The 24,505-nt window shown below is 33.2% G+C and overlaps 1 protein-coding gene across 10 annotated transcripts in view; it reads left to right on the forward strand.

Moving 5' to 3' along the window:
* Positions 1-24,505, forward strand: part of EHBP1 (EH domain binding protein 1) — a 366,236-nt gene that overhangs the window by 334,364 nt on the left and 7,367 nt on the right. For all 10 annotated transcript variants that reach the window (XM_019433536.2, XM_019433609.2, XM_019433691.2 and 7 more), the window contains 2 exons: positions 22,836-22,935; positions 24,060-24,133. In XM_019433536.2, coding sequence (XP_019289081.1) covers positions 22,836-22,935; positions 24,060-24,133 — 174 coding nt within the window. The remainder of the gene's footprint in view (positions 1-22,835; positions 22,936-24,059; positions 24,134-24,505) is intronic.

Below are 24,505 nucleotides of genomic sequence, written 5' to 3' on the forward strand. Positions count from 1 at the left end.
ATAAATCACTGCTTTCATTTTCTTTGTTAATTTGTAAGGAGAAAAAGATTTCTTCTTTTATACTCGAAGAGTAATTTTTCTTAGTTTGCTTTCTGCTTTTTAGTTTTCAGTTTGCCAAAAACAATAAATGTTATTTTTATATTTAAAGTTTTAGGAATTATAACTGGATTATAAAATTGTTAATAGACCAAATATAAAATATGTAAGATTAGACTGGAAAGATTGATTTGGTTTAGACAACTGCATATTCAGATAATATTCTATATTTACATTATATGACATTCTATGAGAGCTAATTTTAAAATAGTATTGACTTGTTAAACCCATTAAAACTAAAAAATTAATTTCCTCTGTGTAAATTTTGTATAAATACATGGTAAGGTGGCATTTGAAGTTCAAATAGCTTAATTGAGTTTGAAGGGGGAAAGGTCATTTAATTGGTCTATTGAAATGTTAACAGAAACAGATATGCCTTGGAATAGACTTTAATGGCAGCAGTGTTGCGCTAATGTCTGTATTCACTTGCAAAATTGTTAATTAGAGCACTTTGGTAGTTCATTTGTTTTTGTATTGATGTGCTTAGTCCAATAGGGAAATCAATTTTATAGAAGAAATTTACATTACTAGCTAGGGCCCTAAAACGATGTTTATTTTTATTTCAAAGAGAATACTATATACAGTAAAACCCAATTGTGTTTTGAGTTGGAGACCTCTATTTCCCTTCTGGATAGTGGAATGTCATCCTCATTCCATTTTACTTCCTTGATAAAGTTTAAAAGTCCTATATGAACATCTGGCTGTGTGAGTTTATGTGAAACTTCTTTAGCTAAATATTTCCAGAAACTAATGTCATTGTTTTAAGGAAAAGCTGAGGGAGAAGAAAGGAAGAAGTTGGGAGTGGGTGGTATTGCTAATTCTGCCCTCTTAAAGTTAAGGTGTAAATAGCACATCATTCTGGGTAATGTGTTTCGCTGGGTATCAGTGTTGATTGCATTAACTAGGGAAAACAGGTAAGAAAGAATTTTCCAAAGAATTTTAAGATTTCCTTAGTAAGCCTTATATGATTCATTTTTTTGCTAGTGAAAACTTTATTTTAAAGTTCTATTACTGAACGTTAGTCTTATGCAATCTGTGCATACCTAGTGCAGTTTGTACTATTCACTTTCAGAAGCATTTGTGGAATAAAGGCTCTAAGAATCAACTTTTGAACAAATATCTAATATGAACTTACAGTATTATAGCAGTTTGTTTTGTATAAATTATATAACATAGTTATAAAGGTTTTAAAATGTGAACAGTCTTAGAGAACATCCATTTTCTTTAACTGATGAAAACATGGAGGTAGAGTAAGAGACTGACTGGCACAGAGGTGTTATTTTCCGACTCCCAGTCCCATGGTGTTTGTTATACAGTTCATTTTTTTTGTAAGATTCAATAACCAAATGTTTTAAGAAAAACAATGCAGATTTTTTAAATGTATTATAAAAATTACACTGCATTATTTGCTATCATGTATACACAGCTAAATGAATCCCTAATTTGAATCCCCTAAATAAACTAAAAAGCCATATTCTACTTCACTTATCTCATGTAGAGTAAACCTTTTGTAGCTTAGACTCTGAACATTAGAGAATGTAAAATATTATCTATAATAAAAATACATATTTTAAAAGATTCCTATAGGAAAATAACACATTTTAATGCAGTAAATTGGCACTGATTTTGTGATAATCAAATGCATTTCTCAGGTTCCAGTGGTTTTGGGTTTTTTAAAAATAGAAGGCTGTATATTGTTAAAATATTGTTGGAAGTAATTGCATTAGTCTTGTACCATGAGCACTATAGGTTTATTGCAGTGTGCTTTAAAATCTTTAGTAAGATTATTAGTCTATATTTTGATTCTTTTCATGTATTTTTCAAGTTACATATGTACCACAGCCCCTATTTAGCTTAATAGGGTAATAAAAATTCTAAGATATTTCATTGTACTAGTATGCAAATGGACTTACATAGGAGTAAGTCTAGGTTTCCTTAAAGAGGGCAACAGAATTGAAAACTGAGGCCAACAAATAAATGAAAGTTTCTCTAAATCCATTGGATAATAGAGGCAGTGTTAAGGCTAACCATAGTGTTGAACTAAACAGAGGGATTATTCCTGGGTTTTGCATCAGTTGTTTTCTGCCGGGTGGCCTCACTTGTCAAAAAAAAAAAAAAAAAAAAAAGTTTAACAGGCAAACATTCACATAGGCACATTGAGAAAAGAAGTATGCTTAATTCCATCAAAGCTTTAAAAAAATCAATCATTAATTTATTCTAACTACAATTGTTGGTCATTTGTGAAAAGCATCTGGCCTCTAAGTCATAGGAACCCAACAGTACAAAGTGAACAGTTGTGGAGAAGCTTCAAATTTGGTATAATGTAAAAAAAAAAAAAAAAAAAAAAAAAAAAAAAGCTATGTTAGTGTGTGTGTATCTGTGTCTAACCATACAGCTGCTTTTGTTGATTCAAAATGCTTTAATTATACTTTGTTTTCTGGATTTCAAAAATGTTATGACTGCAAATGTAATGGGCTTTAAAAATTATAAAATTGTTAATTGGCAGCTTTAAAAAGTCGTGCTTTTTCACCTGTCTTTTCATGAGTCTTTGAAAGAGTGATATTTCAGCTATCTAAGCATTACAAGTCAGAAATGGTTTCTAATGAAGTCTAAATTCAAGATAGAAAATATATTTTTTAAATGGCTTCAGGAGAGACATACCCTATTTTCCATATGGCTAAGTAATTGTTAAGATATTTGTTTTAAAGCTGGACTTAGATACTCCTGACTGCTCTCTAATTTGATATAGCTAGTCCAAACGATTTTATTCAAGAAACTTTGGTAGGAGAATGCAGTGAAGTAGATAAATAATTTTGCAGCTATACTCATATTGCAAAGTATAGAACTAATTCAGTCATTATTACTGTAGTAACATCCTTTTTTTTTTTTAAGCTTTAAAGCTAGCAGTAGAACAGCTCAGTGTTGGGATACATTAAAATATTAAGCTTTAAGTCAGATTTCATGTTTTAACAAGATATAAATAGGCTTGCACCATAATCACATAATTATACATGGCAGTTTCTTCTGGGTTTTGTTGTTTGTTTGTTTGTTTGTTTGTTTTAAGAATGAGCTTTCAAACTGTAAAAGAAGGCCTAAGAAAAGCCTTAAGGGGTGAAAATTAGAAGTTAAATTAGAAATAAAGAAAAGTTGCATTGTTTTAATTGCATGTTCTATAATATGAATAGTTAATACGTAAAAACTATCCCTCCCAGAATGTAATACTACTTAGTCTAGTGGCTTCTTAATGTACAAAGGAAATAAAGGGTGATAGAACCAAATGCCGTTATATCAAAGGCTTCATATAGAAATGATCCATTCTCTTACTGATAAAACTACCAGATTATTCATGTACCATATTTCACTTACTACTACTCTTTAGCTTCTTCTGGGCTTTTCATAATTACAAATTAAGGAAAACTGTAAATGCTTCCCATAAATAAGGTTTGATTCTAAGTAAAATAATGACCAGTAATAAAAAAACACTTCTTTTCACAATAGAAAAAAAATAGTAATTGTTAGACATTTATCTCACTTAATGCCATAAATATATTAATCTAACAAGATGACTGTGTTTTTAAAATGTGTATTGAAAATGAATTTAAATTTTATGTGCCATATATAGCATTCATGTGTAAACTTTGTTTAGCCCTCATTTCAGAGGCACTGATGTCCAAAGTACTGTTAGGATACTAGAGATGAGAGGGAAATCACTTAAAACTGCTTGTGAAATATAATGTTTGAAATGGTTCTTTGAGAATGTGCAGATTATGACTTGCATAGGGACTCCTTCCAGCTCTCTGGGAAATGAGCTGTTGACATTCTTTTGGGTCATCATCCAAGATAGGAGGGCAACCACAAGGATTTAGCAGATAAATTCATCCCCAAAGACCTTTATCCATTTCATTGCAACTTGGAAACATTCATGTTGAATAGTAGCATTAATGTAGCCCATTTAGCTCTTCAAAGTGAGCTTTATGTATTAAAAAAAAAAAAAGAAAAGAAAAAGAAGATGACGATGAAGAAAATCAAATGACTAGGGTAATAGTTGTTTAAGTCTTCTAAGAGGTATTCTTTATTTACATAATTCTAAAGCACAAACTATTTTTTTCTCTCTATACTATTTTCAGAAAAGAATTGAGTTCTATTATAGTGCGCAGTAAGCTTTTGAATTTTAACTAACTGAATCAGCCCATCATGTTACTTGTTAGTTGTTCATGACAAAGAACAGAAAACAAATGTTTTAGTGTTGTGTTCTGAAATAAATGGCAACACTTTTAAAAGATTGAAAATTATGTCATTTAGGTTCTGTTTCTGACTCCTTTTGGACTTTATGATTCAGGCAAAAGAGAAAAGTAAAGCATTGATAAATGTATTGAGGGTGTGCACTAAGATTCACACACATGTCCTTTCTTATAAATGGTGAAAAAAAACTTTTTGACTCAAACTGGAATGATACTATATAGGGCTGAATGTGCAGGAAAGGTTCCCACAATGCATTGTGCAAACCTAGGGCTAACAAATACCCTGCTGCTTTGAAACCCCCCCAAAAGACAAAAGCACAATGAAATAGAAAGCTTACCACCGGTAGCTTTCAAAACGACAAACTAGGCAAACTATACATCTCCACCACTCCAATTTTGTCAGAATGCTAATGAGCTTGCTCTGATCTTTACTCGGCTTCCCGTGTTTTCTACATCTTCAAGGACCACATGGCGCTAGCAAAATAAAGACAACTAAATGAGAATTTCGAATGCTTTTTGTGTTAGGACCTGGTGCTTTTCAGTGGACGCACTCGTTGAATATTCTCAACTTAAAAGAGTACAACAGGGGGTTGGGTATGAACTTTTTAACAGGAGGAAATTTGTACAAAAGTAAATTAGTGAGATGAGGAAAATATGAGAAAAATTTCTGATTAATTTCCACTCCATAATATCAATGACACCTTCAGCCCCACTCATACTCTTCTAACAAGAGATGCTGATAAAAGATGAATGATTCTGTGTTGTTCACAGTGAATGTTTAGTGGTTTTTTAATAGCAGCATTCTACATAAAAGGCACCAGGAAGTACTCCGCATTAGCAGTTGAGATCACTAGTTAATAGGATGATGTCTTTTAGCTTTTGTCACAAGATTATTAGAAAGGATGGGATTCTGTTCTCATCGTGGCATAGTTGGAGTGCCTGTTGAGTACAAGTGCTAAAATACAGGTTTCTCAGTATTGTTTCACATGTAAAGCAAAAAGCCTTTTAATGCAACACCTTTTTCCTTTTTTACCAGGTGATTTTGTTATTGATCTCTAATCTGCCCCTTTCACTATATTGAATGCTTGAAGTGTTCTGCTTTTCACTGTAGCCTTGATGCTAGCTATTTGTGTCTATAAATTCATTAACATTAAAACAGAGTCTCTATAAACTATTTGAATCCATGATTTAGAAAATGGCAGGTTATATACTTTTTATGGTTTAGGGTATAGATAACAGCCTGAGTAAGTACTGTAAAAATAGGTTCTTTGATAAAAAAAAATTATGAGATTTAAATTATATATTTGTAAGAAACATATTTTTCACTAGCTCTATCTCTTTTCTCTAGCAATCACTGTACACTTAGGAGATTAGGAGTAGTCAGCTGCATCTCTCACCATACCCATATCTGTAAGGGGAAAATTAAAACCAAAACTGGACACATTTTTATATATGAAGGTATCTGAACTTAGTAAATAAATAACCAGGAAAGGAAGTTTGATACAGCAACACTTTTCAGGTTTTGTGTGGAGAAAATTTTTGGCAATTTTTTCATACTTAATACATACATTTCTGATATTTCTATATACTATTCTTTAAATTTTCTCTTATCCTGAAAAATTGTATTTTCATACATTCAGCTTTGAGCATGTGGCTTAAGATCTTGCCTCTTAAGATACTGTGATTTATTCACACTTCTAACAGAGAAGTGGGGATACCCTACCTTAATAAGAATAACATGGACAACTATAGTTAATAAAGTCAGCAAAAAGTAGAAACTATCTTCTAACTAGAACAACGGGGGTGTTTTACATCTGGTTATTCTATATTCTCTATCATTAGTATGATATTTCTATGCTTCTTACAAGTATGGATGGAAATTAGTATTCATGTAATAAAATATCTCCATTTTGTATAGGTTCTTTTTAAATAGACATGAATATGTCTACTTGCATACAAATTACAATGAGAAAAGAGGCCATGTCAAGGAAAAATATACATTAAACTGTGAGATATCTATTTTGGCATGTTAGTTACAAAACTGAAAAAAATTTAAGAACTGTAGATTTCTTCTCATTAATGACATTTTTTTCTAACATCATATGACATACCGCGGTAAAACAGAAAATGAAGTTTTAGGTTATTAAAATAGAATGTTTCCATTTGATCTCCATAGACACAAAATATAAAATGGACAAAGTATGATATCATATTATATCTGCGAAGGAACTTTTCATAAATAGGAACAAAATAAGAGAATCTGGTCCTATAAAGTAAATTGAATGATATCTAAGGTTCTGAAATAGTATAGACTTAGCCTATAATTCCCCACTAAAATAATTACTTCTGATGATTCATAAGGCATTGACTCGGTGTCATAATAAAGGAGCCAGTAAAAAAATTAACATTTTATGTCTGAAATTTTTCTACAAAGTGAGTTTTCAGTATAGTTTCCAGAGGCGTTGAGCTACATCCTTTGATAGACTCTAAGAGTTGGTAGAAATCATTCCTTTTTGGAATTAAAATGGTAATATACTTTTGGTAAATGTGGTGTTACAGGTGTCTTTTGTGTGTCTCTGTGTTTTTAGCTGTGTCAAAATTTTAACTTTATGTCCCCAAACTCCAAGAACGCAAAAAAATATAAAATCATTTTCTAGTTGCGAAAAGTGACATAACCACATGCAATTATATTCAAATCCGATATTCAGAAAAATTAAGAGCATGAGAAAACATGTCAAACAATTGATTCTGTCACATCTTTGGTTAGCAGAATCATAGCCAAGTAGAACAGTGAGTCAAGGTGCAGCTCACCCAAGGTCTCCATGTGAACCTTCTCTCTCATGTTCTTATCCATTACATACTGAAGCCCTCTGTCTTCCATTGCTGTTAGCATAATTGTAAGGGAGGCTTTTCTTCCATGCTTAAAATCCTTAGTATACTTTCATCTGGAAACATGGGGCTCAGCGGTGAGTTGGGACCCTGGCTGGGAGAATGATCCCATTCTAGTGCTTGCTATATTCATTCCTGATTACTAGCTTAGCTTTTCATAGTTTTCAACCTCAGTTTCCACTTTAACAGAATGAGGACAATATGGCTTTAAAAAAAGTAGGGGAATGAACTTAACGTTAATTCCCATAAAGGAGGAAATTCATTTATTCTTTTATGTCTGGTGATTTTCCTTCAACAAATATTTTTGGGTCCTGTTGTGCCTATACTTTGAGTGTAGAAACTAAACCCTGGTTAGCGAATATAATGACTTTAAATTTGGTCACACTAGGTCAAAGTTGATATGATGTGGCAGCTAAGAGAATTGTGAGAATTAAATTAGATACCTTATATCAAGCATTTGCATAATGTCTGGTGCACATACAGTGTTCAATAAATGTCAGCTAATATTATTTATATAATCTCTTTAATACTTAAACTTATCAAAGTCACCTTTGAAATAAAAAAATACCAAAGGATGAAAAACACTAGAATGTTAGGAAGGTTACCTATCACCATCAAGCATGAAATAAAATATTTATAATAAATTAATATTGTTCTCTTTGCATATATATACATTTTATTTATTATATATTACATCGATACTAGAATAGTCCTTTGATTATTGAAAATAATTAATTATGAATAGAAATACAATATAAAGGAAATAGTAAACTTTGTTTTAAAAGGAAAGTTTACAGGGGTGACTGGCTGGCTCAGTCGAGCTCTATGCTCTGACTTTTGGTCTAGGGTTGTAAGTTTGAGCCCCATGTTGGGTGCAGAAATTATTTTAAAAAAAAATCTTAAGAAAAGTAAATAAATAAAAGGAAGTTTACATTTTAAGGTGCTTACAGTATTTTTGCTGTTTACTTTTTTATGTCTTCAATTTTAAAAGTTGGTAATATTCCTAAATTATTTCCTGTCTTTAGTTTTTTCCTTCTGTAGTTACAAAAAAAATTAAACCTACTGCCATACTTTCAGAATTTCTTTACTCTCACAATTTGTTCAGCTAATTCAAACATCTTCAATGTCTTGTTTCTGTCTGCATTTCAGTATTTGGATTATTTAAAGAAGGAACATCTATAAATTATATCAAAGTGTAGTAGCACTCAACTGTTGTTGAATCATTCTAGTTCTTGCAGTAGATATTGGATCATGGGATTTCTAGAAAGGAATCTCTGATGCAGAATATAGAGAACCTCCTAAGGTTCTCATTTCTAACATTTGTTTTTTTTCTCCTTGGCACTCACTGTATGTCCCAGCCTTTTAGTATATAGTCTTAAGGTGACTTTTTCATTTGCTGATTCATGTTTGTTCATTTATCCAGAACAAATGTATATAATTTCTACCAGTGATATTTAGAAAGTATTTTCCACTACTAAGAATTTGAATTGGAAATATAAAATATAATTTTGAACCTAAAGTATTATCACATCACCATAATTTTTAATTTGGAACATGTCTATTGCCTAAAGTGAGGTACATCCTTATTCTAGACTGTAATAAAATTTTTTAACACTTAAAAAAGTAGAAATTCCAGGAAAATGTGTTTTTCTCAGCAACTATCTATGAAACAAAATTTAGGCATTTGAACTGATTTGGCAGCAACATGTTTTTCTTCTGAATGTGAAATTAAATTTGTGTAATGTCATGCCAATGCTAAAATAACATCTTATACATGAAATATCACCCTTTCTTTAAAAAAAAAGATCTCGGTGACTTATTTGTAAAAGGGCTAAGACAGTGGTTCTCAAACTTTTATCTACATTAAAAAACCACCTGAGGAGTTTGTTAAAAATACAGATTCCCAGGACCTACCTAAAAGATTCTGATTCAGTGGATCAGAGGTGAGGCCCATATTCTAGGCAGTTCTAATACAGGTGATCCACAGACCACATTTTAAGAAACATGGGGCTGAGTCCACAGTGCTACAAATGCTAAGTAGCACAGCATAAAGATGTCACAGCATAGACTTTGAAAACCAACAAGATACCAGCTAGAATCTGGGTGGTCTTAAACAAGTTAGTTAACCTCTCTGAGCTCCTGTTTATTTCCTCAGCCATTAATTAAAAAAAAAAAAAGCCGATAAAACCTATTTCAGAAGGTTATTGAGAGTATAACATATATTGATACAGATATAGATAAAATTTAACAAAAATAAGAGTCCTTGGCACAAAGTTGGGCAGGGGTTAGTACTCAATATAAAAGTAGCTGCTGCCATCAGGTACAGTAGTGGTTTCTTTATCGATTATTGTTTCTACCTTTACTTTAAAGTTCTTCTTAGCTTCTAAGTAATATGCCTATCTCCCATTCTATCACAACTCTTCTCTTCCCGCAATGCATACACACACTCTCTGTGTCCCTCTCTCCCACCCCACCCCCCCAAAATGCCTGAAGAACTGATTTGGCAATTTGACATAAGACTGGAAAGATGCTGGTGTCACTTTTTTGTTTGTTTGTTTGTTTAACTCTTGGCTAATTAAAAAAAAAAAACACTCATAACTGTGTGAACGTTTACAAAACTAAATAAATATCTAGGAGAAAACCTTAGGAATTTGCTAGTTCCTCAATCTATATACACTTCAGTGAATTGATATACTAATTATATGAGTTTCATGAGGCACATATAGAAGTAAACAAGAATTGGGGCACCTGGGTGGCTCAGTCAGTTAAGCGTCTGACTCTTGGTTTCGGCTCAGGTCATGATTTCACATTTCTTGAGATTGAGCCCCACATTGGGCTCTGTGCTGGCATTGTGGAGCCTGCTTGGGATTCTCTGTCCCTGTCTCTGTTCCTCCCTACTCCTGCTCTCTGCTCTCTCTCTCTCTCAAAATAAATAAATTTAAAAAATTTTTTTAAAAATAAACAAGCATTGTATTTTGAAAATTTTATTTTAGTACATCCATGTAGGAACCAACTTTGCAAATGCATTGTCTCCGCTTCTGTTTCATCCTGACACTATTCCTAAGAAGCTTAACCAAGATTTCACAATTTGATCTGATAAAGAATGACATCAGAGATGGCTAAGCATGTGTGAATTGCCTCCTCAGTCCAGAGTCAAAATCAAGGTAGTTTGTGAAAGGATGTGAGCTCTGCTCCAACACCTTTCTCCAAGTTTCCCCAAATGGAAATATTTTTCTTAAAAATACAGATGTTAATGTACAGAGACAACTGGATATTTGCTTACCCTTTATCTTTGGGTTAGAACTTTCCAACTGAATAGCCGTGAACTTTGTTTTTATTGTTATTCAGACTTACGAAGTTCTGCTTTCAAATCATTGTTTGTTCCGTTGTACAGAAATTACCAGCTATCTAGTGGATTGTAAATTATTACATCTTTCCTTCAGTTACTAAGTAGGTTTTTAACACTTTTGCATAGGCTATAGGTGCACTGCATAAGAAAACTAAACATATATAATCATTGCCATCTGTTTCCCTGTCCCCACATATCATTTCTAAGCTGAAATGTGAGAGGCATTATCCACTCAGAGGAGCTGTTTCTTCAGGAGAAGTTTACAATATAAGTTAAGGAAAAACGTCAAGCTGGTACCTTTTTTTAAACTCGGATTTTTTTTCTCTTTGCCCCTCCCCCACTTTTGTGCATTCTTTCTCTCTCTCTCTCTCTCTCAAAAATAAACACTAAAAAATAAATAAATCGATAAAATTAAGTTAGATTTTTTAAATGCTTACTCTTATTGATTTGTAATGTTTATTGCTGATTAGTTTTATGTAAAGGTGTGTGTGTGTGTGTGTGTGTGTGTGTGTGTGTGTGTGTGTGTGTTGATTGGGTAATTTGGATGAATGTTGTGGAGGGAGGAAGGTTAATCAAAATTGTGTGATTATTTTCATAGTTGCATAGTCTGAAAGAATAAAGTTTGGTACAAATATGTATATATAAATAGTTATTTTTCTGAGGGAGTATAGTGGACTTTATTACCAAAATAAGAGTATGTGAATTAGTTTTCTCTTCTGTTTTTATACTGGTGACATTGAGTGGGAGATGATATGTAAATTCACAGTACAACCAGTTATGAACATCCAACTTGTGAGTGCTTTCTGCATTTATTGACTGTTTATATATTTTACCCACCCCAAAAGCCACCCAACCCCACTCCCCCAATACCAGTTCACTCTGAATTAATAGCACCACTTGGTGGCCAAAGCTAGGAATTGTGTAAAACACCAACATTTCCTCCCCACCAGCATATTCTCCCTAAATAGACACTTCTAATCTGAGATTTGATGGACTTGATCATAGCTCTATCTGTTGTGCTTTTGAAGGATCTACCTCCATAAGGAAAAGTTTAAAAATAATTTTTTAAATTTCAAAGTGAGTTTATTATGCATTTCAATGCTTTAAAAACTAGCAATAGTTATATATTGCATGTAAATAACTGCCCACAGAAATAAATTATTAGCCATAAATGTTTTAATTTCTTATTAGAATAAAATTGGAGGTAAAATTTTAAACTTTTAATACCACTTGTTTTAATTCAAGTCCTTATTTTGAATCTAATTAAAAGATTAGTAAAATTATGCTGAACATTGTAAAATTGTCAATGTTGACTAGGTAGCTATTTTGCTAAATTCTGAAATATTAATATTTATTTATTCTGTTATTTATAAAATAAAATTTATTTATTCCAATAATACCAACAGAAACATTGTGAGGACCAAACAGACTTGGAGTTCTTATGACTTTGGGTGAGAATGTAGATTAAGTGTGTTAGATGTGATTGCTCTGACCCTTTATAAGTAAGTTGTATCTTTGGAGAGAAAGGGAGAGGATATATAACACAACAGAAGGACATATAGCTAACTGCTGGAGATTGGCCTGTAATATTTATGTAAGAATCTGAAAGGGACTTTTGGGGTAGCATGATGCTCTTCATTCTAAGAAGTATCTAAATATTTCTATCATGATAAAGAGGGGACTTGAACATATCCTGGGGATTAAGTTGATGAAAAGTCTGAAAATAACTTCATCTTTGGGAATTCTAGAGAGTCTGGGAGTTACACATTAGATTTTTATTTTCTTTGAATTTCTGACTGAAGATACTGCTATTAGTAAGAGAATCTTTGAAATAGATTTAACGGAATATGTAAAACCTTGGAAAAGGGAACATCTCTCATAGAGGGTTTGCATTTGAGTTGATCCTGTAAGAAAAGGAAAATGGGTAATAGGCAGTTGATGGGCTTCCATACTTGAGGCAAATGAAAAGGTTAAAATGATGGTAGGATGCATGTGGTTGACTAGTCCAGTAAAATGGATATGTAAATATAGAAATTTCTTGCTCAATGTAGCTAACATCTTAAGATTTGCACCAAATTTCCCAATGTGTTTACTTCTGTGGGTAGGCCTTTCTGATGTTTGCATAGGCAGTCAGGAAAACTGTGAGACTCTGTCAAGGAGAAATCACCATTCCTTGCTCCATCAATAACCCTAGGACTCAGAGAGTCAGAGAGGACTCTAAAGCTTGAACAAAGAATGTGGCTCCTTTATGTGTGTGTGTAGAGAGAGAGTGAGAAAGAGAGAGAGAGAGAGAGAGAGAGAGAGAGAGAGAGAGTATACAGCAATAGCCATATAACAATAGCAACCACCATTACATTGATTAAATAACATTATACACCAGGCACTATTCTGAGTGTATTACATATGTTAATTCACTTATCTTCACAGAACCCCCCCTGAAGTAGTACTATTATTTCTATTTTACAAATGAGGAAACTGAGGCATGGGGAGATTAAGTAATTTATCCAAGTTCTCATAGCTCTTCAAGAGCAGAGCTGAAATTTGAATACTCCCTGATAATCCAGTGCTAGGCAGAGTATTCTTGTTTGGCCATTTTCATTGAAGGATACCTCAAATGCTCAAATAGAATCAGAATAGCTTATAGTTAGCCAAGAAGTGGACAGGTCTTTCCCTGGAATCATGTTTCTAGAAGACAGTATACACCAACCTATAATTCAAGGATCACAAGGATATATCTGCATAGGAAGAAAGGCTGATTTCCCCTTGACATCCCTTGATGTACTGCTCTGAGATCATTGTTAAGTTCTAATGGCCTATATTGGAAGAGCAAACAAAATCCCCACTACAAATGGATGTACTAAGTGAACAGAATGGATTTTATTTTTATCAGAGATTTGAAGGTTTGCTTTTTGCTTTGTTTTGTTTATGCCATTTTGCTTATCAGAATCATTGAGAAAAAGCTTTGTCAAGGTTGGCCTGAATTCTAAATGAAGGGCCTGTTCTGGTAAGATTGGTTACCTGTGTGTGTCAGGTGGGGTGGCTAAGAGTGGTGGTTGACAAGATAGACTGCCTGGATTTGAGGCCTAGTTCTACCACTAGCTAGCACTAAGTTATATAACCTCATTAAATATTTGATGCTATCATCATCATCATAATTATCATTATTATTCCCAGCCCACGAGAAAGTTACTGGTTGTCACCGATCTGATAAGGGAGATATATTACATAGAGTAGTTTCTGCGAGACATTGTTATTCTCAGGGCTTCAGGAAACAGCACTGTGGATACAAGTCCATTGTGAATGCCTCTTGTATAGCCTGATGAAGAGAAGGGCTCCACTGAGAATATTAAGGGGCATTGGATAAGTTGGTATATTGCTGAAATCCACACTAGTCACCTGGCCTGGTCTTGAAAAACAGCATTGATTACATTTGGCTCAAAGTGTTATGTAATTTTTGAGTGCTGCTGGAGATGGTTCTGCAGTGTCTCATTTTGATTAGGCTTCTGTGTTCTATGACTGAATGTGGCCATAGGCTAGAGAGGGATAGGTTAAATTCCCTTCTGCTCTCCCTCACTGAATAAAGATATTTAAGAAGGTACATAAGGAAGGATATATCCCAGTGTTACTTGGTTATCTGAACCCAAGCATGATTAAAGAAGGTATAGAGTAGAAGAGGAAGTTACTGTCCAGACAGTGCATTGGGGGTTGGGGGTCCGATCATCCCTTACTGGAAACTGGAGGCACTGAAGACACCATGGGTATGATTTTTAAGGACGTTTAAACACTTTAAGGAACACAGGAGGGGGTTACCCAAAAGAGTAGCTGACTGACTGCATAATACATCTTTGGAGAAACTCTTTATTAAAAGGAGCCTATTTGGAGAATATCTACGTGGTTTGTCCTTCTATATTTTAAAAATGATACATATTTAATTTCCCACATTCTCAACAGAATCTAATCTCATTCTCACCTGGCATTTAGTAAATCACCTATTTCATCTGCATTGCCAATTCCATAAGCTGATTTTAAAGATGCTCTGCTTTTAATATCAAAATCTCTTCATGTAAAAAATGATGAAAACTTACATCCTCAGTGAAGGTTTTTATGTTATAAATATTTAGTTTTTCTTGTTGAGGACTTTGTTTTAAATTATATCCACTTTTACTTCAAATTGTCATTTTCATTTTTTTCTTTGTTTTAATAACTAGTAAACTTTTAAATGTGTTCTAGTAGTTCATAATTTTCTATCTTAAAATTTACCTTCTTTAGTCTTTTATATTAAGAAGTATTCCATGATCTCCTTTGTTCTTAAATCTCTAACACCCTGGAGATAACTAGACTCTTGTTACCTGGAGCACAGCCACATTTTTATGTCCTTGTTATGGTTGTCCTTTGTATGCAGTAATGACACTGATGACCCAGTAGGGCATCCACTTTGTTGTTCCAGCTGGAGAAATGAGTTTGTACTGATTCACCCACATTTTTTTACCTATCCTGCTTAATACCAAAGACATACTAACTATACTAACTGTAAAATTTGTTATGACTACCAAAGATTTAAAATATAATTTGTGTTGGGGCGCCTGGGTGGCTCAATCGGTTGAGCATCCGACTTCGGCTCAGGTCATGATCTCACAGTCCGTGAGTTCGAGCCCCGCGTAGGGCTCTGCGCCGACAGCTCAGAGCCTGGAGCCTGTTTTGGATTCTGTGTCTCCCTCTCTCTCTGACCCTCCCCCGTTCATGCTGTATCTCTCTCTGTCTCAAAAAAATAAATAAAGGTTAAAAAAAAATTTTAGTAAAATATAATTTGTGAGTGTGGAGTTGTTTAGAAATTTACCCTCACTGTAATTATTCCTGATTATGTGTCTCTCAGCATTAGACTATGAGCCTTTTGAGGAGAGGGACCACATCTTGGTCATCTCTGTATCTACATTTCCTGGCACAGTGCTGCACATGCCACATTGGCACATGCCATCACCCTCTTCATTATCATCTAGCTACCATTTTTAGTCTTGGGTACTGTGCTAAGGACTTTACATAGATTTTTTCATTTAATGCCTCTAACAACCACATGAGATAAGTAATTTGATTACCCTGATGGAAGTGAAGACTAAGGGGCACCTGGGTGGCTCAGTTGTGTAAGCTTCTAACTCTGGACTTTGGTTCAGGTCATGATCCCAGGCTTGTGGGATGGAGCCCTGCATTGGGCTGTATACTGAGCATGGAACCTAGTTAAGATTCTCTGCTGCCCCACCCCCCACCTTCTGCCCCACTCACCTGCTTATGCTCTCTCTCTCTCTCTCTCTAAAAAAAAAAAAAAAAAAAAGGGAAACTAAGAGAGGTTCATTAGTCTAAGATCAAGGAGCTCAGTCAATTTTTTTTTTTTTTTAGCCAAACTGGAAAAAAAGCCATTTTGGATGCAGATCCAGTGTTCATCTTATTTGCATCATATTCAAATGATGGCCCTAATTAGCGACAGAAACTATAGATAGTACAATTATACATTATGCTTGGCCTTATCAGAATTTATAGTCTTATCCACAAAAGTTCCTCAGAATCAATACAAGTAAACATTCATAAGGGTGGTACTTAATTTAAAGAGGTCTTTATTCTAAGGTTTGTTAGTCATTTCCATATATTTATGAATATTTCCATAAAATACTTAAGTTATAGATTGGGTTCTGAGACTGCCCTTTAAAAAAAAAATATGTCCAGGGGCTCCTGGGTGGCTCAGTCGGTTGAGCGTCCAACTTCAGCTCAGGTCGTGATCTCGCAGTTCGTGGGTTCGAGCCCCGCGTCAGGCTCTGTGCTGGCAGCTCGGAGCCTGGAGCCTGCTTCGGATTCTGTGCCTCCCTCTCTCTCTGCCCCAACCCACTCGCATTCTGTCTCTGACTCTCTCAAAAATAAATAAACATTAAAAAAATTTTTTTTTAAATACATCCAAATGTATTAAAAATACATTAAAAAAAAAAAAAAGATGAGGGGCGCCTGGGTGGCTCAGTCAATTGGGTGTCCGACTTTGGCTCAGGTATGATCTCGCAGTTCGTGAGTTTGAGCCCCACATTGGGTTCTGTGCTGACAGCTCAGAGCCTGGAACCTGCTTGGGATTCTGTGTCTCCCCCTCTCTCTCCCCTCTCCTGCTCACGTTGTTTCTCTCTCTCAAAAATAAATGAAAATATTTTTAAAAAATTTAAAAAAAGATGAACCTCTATTCTCCCAATGAAAAAGATGAACCTGTATTCTCCCAATGATAAGAGCCTCCCAGAAATTTTAACTTCCTTAAATATATAAAAGGTTAGAAATATCTTTTATAAGATTTAATTTAGCTATATAAACAGGCATATTTAAAATCACATCTTAAAATACATTAATCTGGAAGTATTGCTTCTGTCCACTCCTACCTTTCACGAATTACTTTTATTCAACTCTTCATGTTTGTCTTTAACATTAATGTCTCTGTCACCTCTGGAGCCACTCTCTAAGTCCTTTCCATGACATGACTGTGTGAAGGCCCTAGGACAAGGAGGGAGGTACAGAGGAGTCCACCAGGTGCAGTCCAAACAAAAGGGACTTGGAGAGGGGAGAACTGGCAGGGGAAGCTATCCATCTGTAAGCATGGCTCACAATTCAAATTTTCCCATTACAGGATGCCTAATTGATTCACTAAGTAGACAGTAGTCTGGTTCAATGATGCCTATATAAAAATGACTCACTATATTTTATTTTATAAAATATGTTAAATATACCTTTAAAAAGTAAATGCAGTTTTAGAGTTATGTTCTGAGCGTTTTAACTTTAGTCACATGCCTATTTGTGGGTAGTCAAGATAGTCATGCATTAAGTGAAATGTGGATCATATTAATACCTTCACATGCTCTTAGCACTGAAAGGTTAGCAAGTGTAAACCCATCCCATATGTAACTTAAAATACTAAACTGTAAGTAATGTAAAGAGTTTTTTCAGTTATAATTTTTCCCATTATCATTCCTCCCATGCTTTTTAAATTTATTTTTATTTTTTTGCTGTTTTAAGTTTGTGCTAACTTTATCTTTGGGAAATCTAGCAATGACCTTTAGCATAAAAAAGGCTGTTCAGACTCTATTAAGGAGTTGGTACAAGAAGACTGCTCTTAATTTCCAACCTTTAGAAATAGCTTCTTTTTAGGTACAAGTTTATGGAGGAAGAATTTTGGTGAAGTTGTCTGTACCTCTTCCTGTAAGAAGTACATGCTAAAAGTCTATCAGAATTTATCTGTGGAGAGTTGTTGCCCTGAATCTCTGTTTTACCAAATGAGTAGATAAGAGATGTTTTTATTTTGAAAGAGTATGTTAGTTTTTATTTTACTGTAACAAAAGGAGATAGGATTTTCCCCAAAGTTTATATTCGTAAGACTATAACAAATATATCATGCCAAACAAATAGTTTTAAGACCACTGCTGCTGAAAAACATCAATAAAGATTATGAGATTCTTCATGTATTGATTACTGTTTGAGGATATTCTTGGGGTAGAAACATTTATCAGCTATTTGCTTATATAGTAAAATTTGTTTTCATAATAAAGCTATTTCCTAAGTTGAAAATATTTTCTAAAACTGATACACTGGAATCTTGCAGTAATGTTGGCTTTAGGGGTTCATGTGTCCATGGCCCTACATAACTACAGTAAATTCCTCTTTTCTGTCCATTAAATAAACTACCAGATTTCGCTTCCTTTGTTATTAAAATATGTTTCTGCAGTACCAGCTACTTGGATACCTTCATGTGTCTCTCTACTGTAATAGAGTCTGTCTTTCAAAGGTCATCATATTGGTGTTATCATACCATCAGGACAATTTGTAATGGCAACTTTTTTGTTTTTATGTTTGGTTTGGCTTTGTTACATTGTGTCCTTTAAGGGCCATGTGTGATCACTGGTCAGCCATCTCTTTGATGGGGCTTTGGCAAGATTTCAGCATTTAATGTTTTCAAGGTAGAAAATCTTGAATTTGTTTATATGTACAACAGTAGCCCACTACATCTTGGTATTTTCATTCTTTCGCACCGAAATCATCTTCTGTTTGGCTAAAATTGTATTGTTCTTTATTTTACATTTATATAAGTACTCACTGTCTAAAAATATATCTTTCTAAATAGGTAAGTTTATGGTAGAAGATTAATTAGGGAAGATCAATTGGTAGACAGTTTTTGAATATATGATTGGTAATTTTAGGTTTTTGGCATCACTTTCCTTTTATTCATTTAAAAATTTACATTGAAAATACTACTTCTGAAAAAAATAAATGAAAACTACATACGTATTCCTGGATGAATGAATGAATTCTTGAATGAAATTAAATCTTAACTGTAAATCTTTTTTTTTTTTTTTTGGAGGAGATGGAATATAAAAATGGTTGCTATAGTCAACCTGCTTTTATTAAGTATTTATACTGCATATAATGCTATATATTATGATGCTGTGTCCTCTTAAGTGGTTTGTGAACTATGTCATGGGGGAATGATTTGAAATTATATTTACATAGTTACTCTTTCTGTCATTATCATTATTCTTGATCATTTAATAATTTTTACAAATCGTATCCCAGCTGTCGTAATTGGCTAAAAGAAGAAACTGACCTTAAGAGATTGTGATGTCAGAAAAGATGTTACATTCTTAGAGGCAATATAAAAAACAGAAGTCTTTAAGGGAAAAAAAAAAAAGAAAAAATATAGTACCAGAGATTATATTAGTCAATACTTTAAAATGTTAATGTGATTATGTTATTTGTAGTATATTTACCTGAGGCACTGTGTTTTAAAATACAGTATAACAACCCAGCCATGTTTTTACATTTCAGTAATTGTATATTGACCTATAGTATTTTGTCACTTTTTATTTCAAAATCATCTTCAGGAGTATATGTCTTGGATTTTTCAGTTCGTAAAACTGAAAAAAAAAATTAGATTTTTTAAAGTATCAATATTGACTCTATGGTGACAAAAATGTAGCTGTAATTACAAATTAAAGATAATTTTGAAGACAAGTAGTTAACCAGGTGAGGTTAAACAAGATAAAATGATTTATGGCCATTTTATAAAATAATGACAGTCTTCATTTTAAGCTACAATGTAAAGTGCTTTATTCTGAGATTATGTATTGTGGCAGAAGCTAAAACTGCCTTTTTTCTAACAGTGCCAGAATACAACCTCTTTTTCTTTTTGCACTAACAAGACTGCTTTACCACCACAGCCCACTCTAAGTAATTAAATCAATCCTTTGTACTTACCGTATTCTCCTCTAGTGACGGTACTAGATCTGATTATATGCTTCATGCATATTCAAAGTACCGCACTGACAGCTCTTTAATGAGCTCTTACTTAATCAGTATGAACAATGTTCATCTTGTTCTTTTTTTCCTCATGCATTAGAGCTAGGAACAGTTGGGAAAAATGAAACATCCAGCATTCATTTGAAAAATATATTGTACTTTGAAAAGTGTCTAAGCTGAGGAAGTTGCATTCTGCCCTTTAAAAGTCTGATGGACAAATTGGATTACTAGTATTGGATTAAATAACAAATGGTTAGAGGAGAAATGAGAAAAGCTCACTGTGATCACAGGCTTTAATATTTTTTGTTACTTATAAAGCTAAAGGGGTCTTTAACCAGTTATTAAAGTCAGGATTAATTTGTAATGGTTCAACTTACTGGCTTTTAAAAGCTTTTTAAATTTAAAAAATTTTAAATCCCGAAAAACAATAGTGTAATGATGTATTAGAAGAAAATTTAATTTTTTTATTACTAGGCTAAGTATAGATTTCCATCATTGTATACTATCTCAGATAAGGAGATAGTGATACAGAATTGATTTAACCTCAAATATGTTTTTTCAGTTAATTTATATAATCTATGTGGCAGGGTGTAATGTGTCTTTAAATATTTGTTATTGTTAGGCTTATTTCCTTTTGAAACACAAGACTCTTGTATTATTAGTCATTTCCTAACAATTAGAGGAGGGGTATCTTTTATTCCTACTTAGAAATCATAGGCATGAGTTAAACTAAAAATAACACAGTACCATATCAATATTGTTTTTCCTCAAGGAAGCAGTCTTCCATTGAAGAAAATGATGCTAATTTAAGAGTAGGCTAGTTGCTTCTAGTATTGCTGAAAGCCTGAATTATAGGTTAAGTTAAACTCAAAACAAAGTTTTAATATGTCTATATTTTTAGAAGGCACTTATGTTATGAACATACGCATTAAGTCTTTAATCAGCAAATAAAATATTATAAAAACTGCACCTATTAATATTGCACACATGTGTCATTTCACTGATCAAAAAGGCCTTCACCAGGGTACAATTGGCCTTTTTCCAAATTGCAAGCTTTTTCTCAGCTTTTTCTTTCTACTCTTTCTTCTTTTGTTGCTACCCAGGGATTTTGTGCGTATCGCAGCCTGTATCACAGCCTGTATCACATGACCAGTGTCAAGACATCACATGGTCCAAAGTGAATACAAAACCAGCTACCCTAAAAGAGAGATTAAAAATACTGTAAAACAATAAAGACTTTTGTTCATACTCCAAAAAAAATCTATCCTACGTCTGCTTCATATCATAAAGTTTTAACAGCATTTAATGAAGGCACGTATCCTCACTATTCTCCCTAATCATGAACAACAGATATCTATTTTATAGGAATGCTCTGAAGTAAATGTTTGATCTTTTCCACACAGATCAGCTCTTTATATTCTGTTTCCATTCTAAAAATTTCTTCAGATTTCTGTTAATGCAGAAATAGTTAAATTATGGTACGTCCATAATTTATGCAAATATTAAAAACAATGAGGTAGATCTTTGAACAGCATACCAAAAGCAAATCACAGGGCAATATATAATATGATCTTACTTATGCTAAAGACAAGAAACCTGTATGTGTCTATAAATAAGGCATAATGCTTGTATTTGATACACATAGTAATCTGTGTGGTCTGAAAGGAGAGAGGCTAAACTGTAGAAGTACTTACTTCTGGAAAAAGGATATGGAGAAGGGAATGGGGAGGGAGGGGTTGGTGAAAAGAGGACATGGCTTTTCACTTAGGTATCTATTGTCTGAATTTTTTAAATGGGCTGGTAGTATGTTTGAAAGTTAAAAGAAAATATCTTGCTTAAAAAGAAAATAAAACTAAGATATTTTATTTTTTATTAGATATTTAAGTTAGCCATATGAATCCATACAGAAGTGGAATTGAAGTATTAAATACTGGGCTAGCAAAACAATAAACCAGTCATAGGTGAAATTCAGAAAAAAGAAAGTCAAAAAATTATAAATTTGACAGGTACAATTTGAATGGAGAAGTGGGAAGAAGGTGGGGATTAATATTTTTCTTGAATGTGATTGTGGCCTACTTCTACATGAACAATACCAAATATATACTATATATTATAACCCTTGATATATACTGGCCTTCGGTGGGGAGTGGTTTAGATGATGAAGAATGAATTTTAAATGTGCAATCAGTAAATCTAAATTTTAGATCTTTTCTCTGCTGAAATGTTTTATGATTTACTGATTATTATTTTCATTATTATGTGTCTTTTTACAGGTAGCTAAAAGTATTTTTTGTAGCCTGGTCATTTATACTATATTTTAAATAATTTGCATGTGTTTACCCTATTAGGAATGATGAGTTCCAGAAAGATCCATGAATATATATCTTTAGTGTACTTTGGGGGAGGAAAATAAGAAAAAAAAACAAGTTGTTACAAGTGGAAGCTTTCACAAAAATCTTTAATGATTTTTTAATGTTTGGTGGGTTTTTTTGTTTTTGTTTTTTGTTGTTGTTGTTGTTTATCATGACCATATGTCTGTCAGCGGCATGAGTTCCTCACTAAAATATAATAACAAGTCAGCCTCTGGGGAGGATTTAAAAGTTGGAACACTTTTTTCTTTCTTTTTTTCTCTCTTTCTTTCTTTCCTTCTTTCTTTCTTTCTTTCTTTCTTTTTTTTTTTTTTTTTTACTGTACTAAATGTTAGTATGATCTACAGATATGTTCAGGGGGACTGAAATATACATGCTGAATAATACCAGCTTTAAGATTGGCTTATGAACTTTTAGATGTTGATTTAATTTTTCAGGCCCTGGACTTAATTATGTTATTGTAAACAGTCTAATTTGTACTATTGGGGTAGCTAAAATGTTTCATGTAAAAAAAAAACACTTGTGCTAAACTACTACTTGGCTTGTAAACTGTCATATAATAAGAAATAATTTGCTGAATTACAGGAAGGAACACAGAAGAAGAAGAAGCTATGATGCAGGAATGGTTTATGTTGGTGAATAAGAAAAATGCCTTAATAAGGAGAATGAACCAGCTTTCTCTCCTGTAAGTACTCATGCTTATGCTTGTTTTTCCCACAACAAATGAATCTTAGGCTTTTTGTCATTGCCTTCTTTGGGGTTTCAATTTAATTAGGCTTAATATTTTTCTTTCCTTGGAGATTATAGTATAGTTTATATAAAAATAAAAATTAAAAATTGTATATAATAATTTCTCATCTGAACAGTGAGTTTTTTAAAATAGTGATATATACTGAAAAAAATGTTTATCATATAGAAAGCCAGGGAATATAAAAAATTTATGTATTTAAGAAATAAAACCCTTGTGCACAAAAAGATTTGGATTATATATATTAAGGGTTAGAGGGGAAAAGAAATAAAATTAAACTTTATTTAACATCACATTTTAAGTTAAAAATGGAAATAATTCTTAATATGGACAAAAGTACATTTGTATTTCACAGATGATGTTACCCTAAATTTGGATGATTCCTCAAATCATAAAAAGATCACTTGTGTACAGTAAAATGGAGACTAGACCAAATGTAAGCACTTCTTGGTCTTTAGCATTTAGTTCACTATAGGACTTAATGTGTGTTTCTTTCTCTTCACTAGCAATATTCTTATATTATGCCACCTAGTGTGGGAAGGAGCAGGCTTACGTGTTTTATTTTAGCAAGAACCTCTATTTTTGTCATTTCTGCCACTCCTGAACTTGATTAAAAGAGTTATGAAGAGGCACAAAACTCAACCATTCCTGGATTTTTAATTGTCTCTGTATTAAATTTTCACTGGTAGTACTTACATGTTTCTTATATTCTTTTCACATGGTGGTCTACACAAAAGAGTGTTTATTGTGAACTATGATAAATATTTTACAAAATAGCCTTATACCTGGCACTTAATACAAGAAGAGTTGAAGAATGAGACTGCTTATCTGAAGATTAAACTATACCTCTGTGCAATTCAAAATTGAAGGAGAAAAATGATAGCACTAGTAAATATTCAACCTAAGGAAGGTTTTAGGTTTGTGTATCATTTGTTTGGAGTAGCTTAAAGTTAAAGAGAAAAGTCAGTTATGAGTCCTAAAATCAATGTAACCTAAAGGTTCTTTTAAGTGTTTAATGATTTAGTAATTAGCATATTGATGAACTTTTGCAACTTGCCTAGGGAAAAAGAGCATGATTTAGAACGACGGTATGAGCTGCTGAATCGGGAATTGCGGGCAATGCTAGCCATTGAAGGTAAGAAATGCTGTGGTGGTGTGAGGTATGTGAAGTGTCAACTGTCAAAGAGATTTAAAGAGTGTAATACACTTCTGGTCTCACTAGGTGTGGCCTGACTAGGAACCAACAGGAATTACAGATAATGCCTTAGAGTCAGAAAGCAACAGTCACGTAAAACCTAAGAACCATAATTCAGGTAGATATTCATTATGTATGCTAGTAAACACAAAATTGTCTCAACTCTTGTCAGTAAGCTGAAATGTCCATTAAGTGGAAAATATAAGGAGTGAAATGATTTAATTGCCTTTTACTATGTGAAATTTAAGGTTGTTTTTACAAGGGAGGTTGGGGAAAGATTTATCATTTTGATTTTTCACATCAGACTCTAAA

This window comes from Panthera pardus, unplaced genomic scaffold, assembly GCF_024362965.1.
Source record: "Panthera pardus isolate Hobbes unplaced genomic scaffold, ASM2436296v1 HiC_scaffold_25, whole genome shotgun sequence".
Lineage (NCBI taxonomy): Eukaryota > Metazoa > Chordata > Mammalia > Carnivora > Felidae > Panthera > Panthera pardus.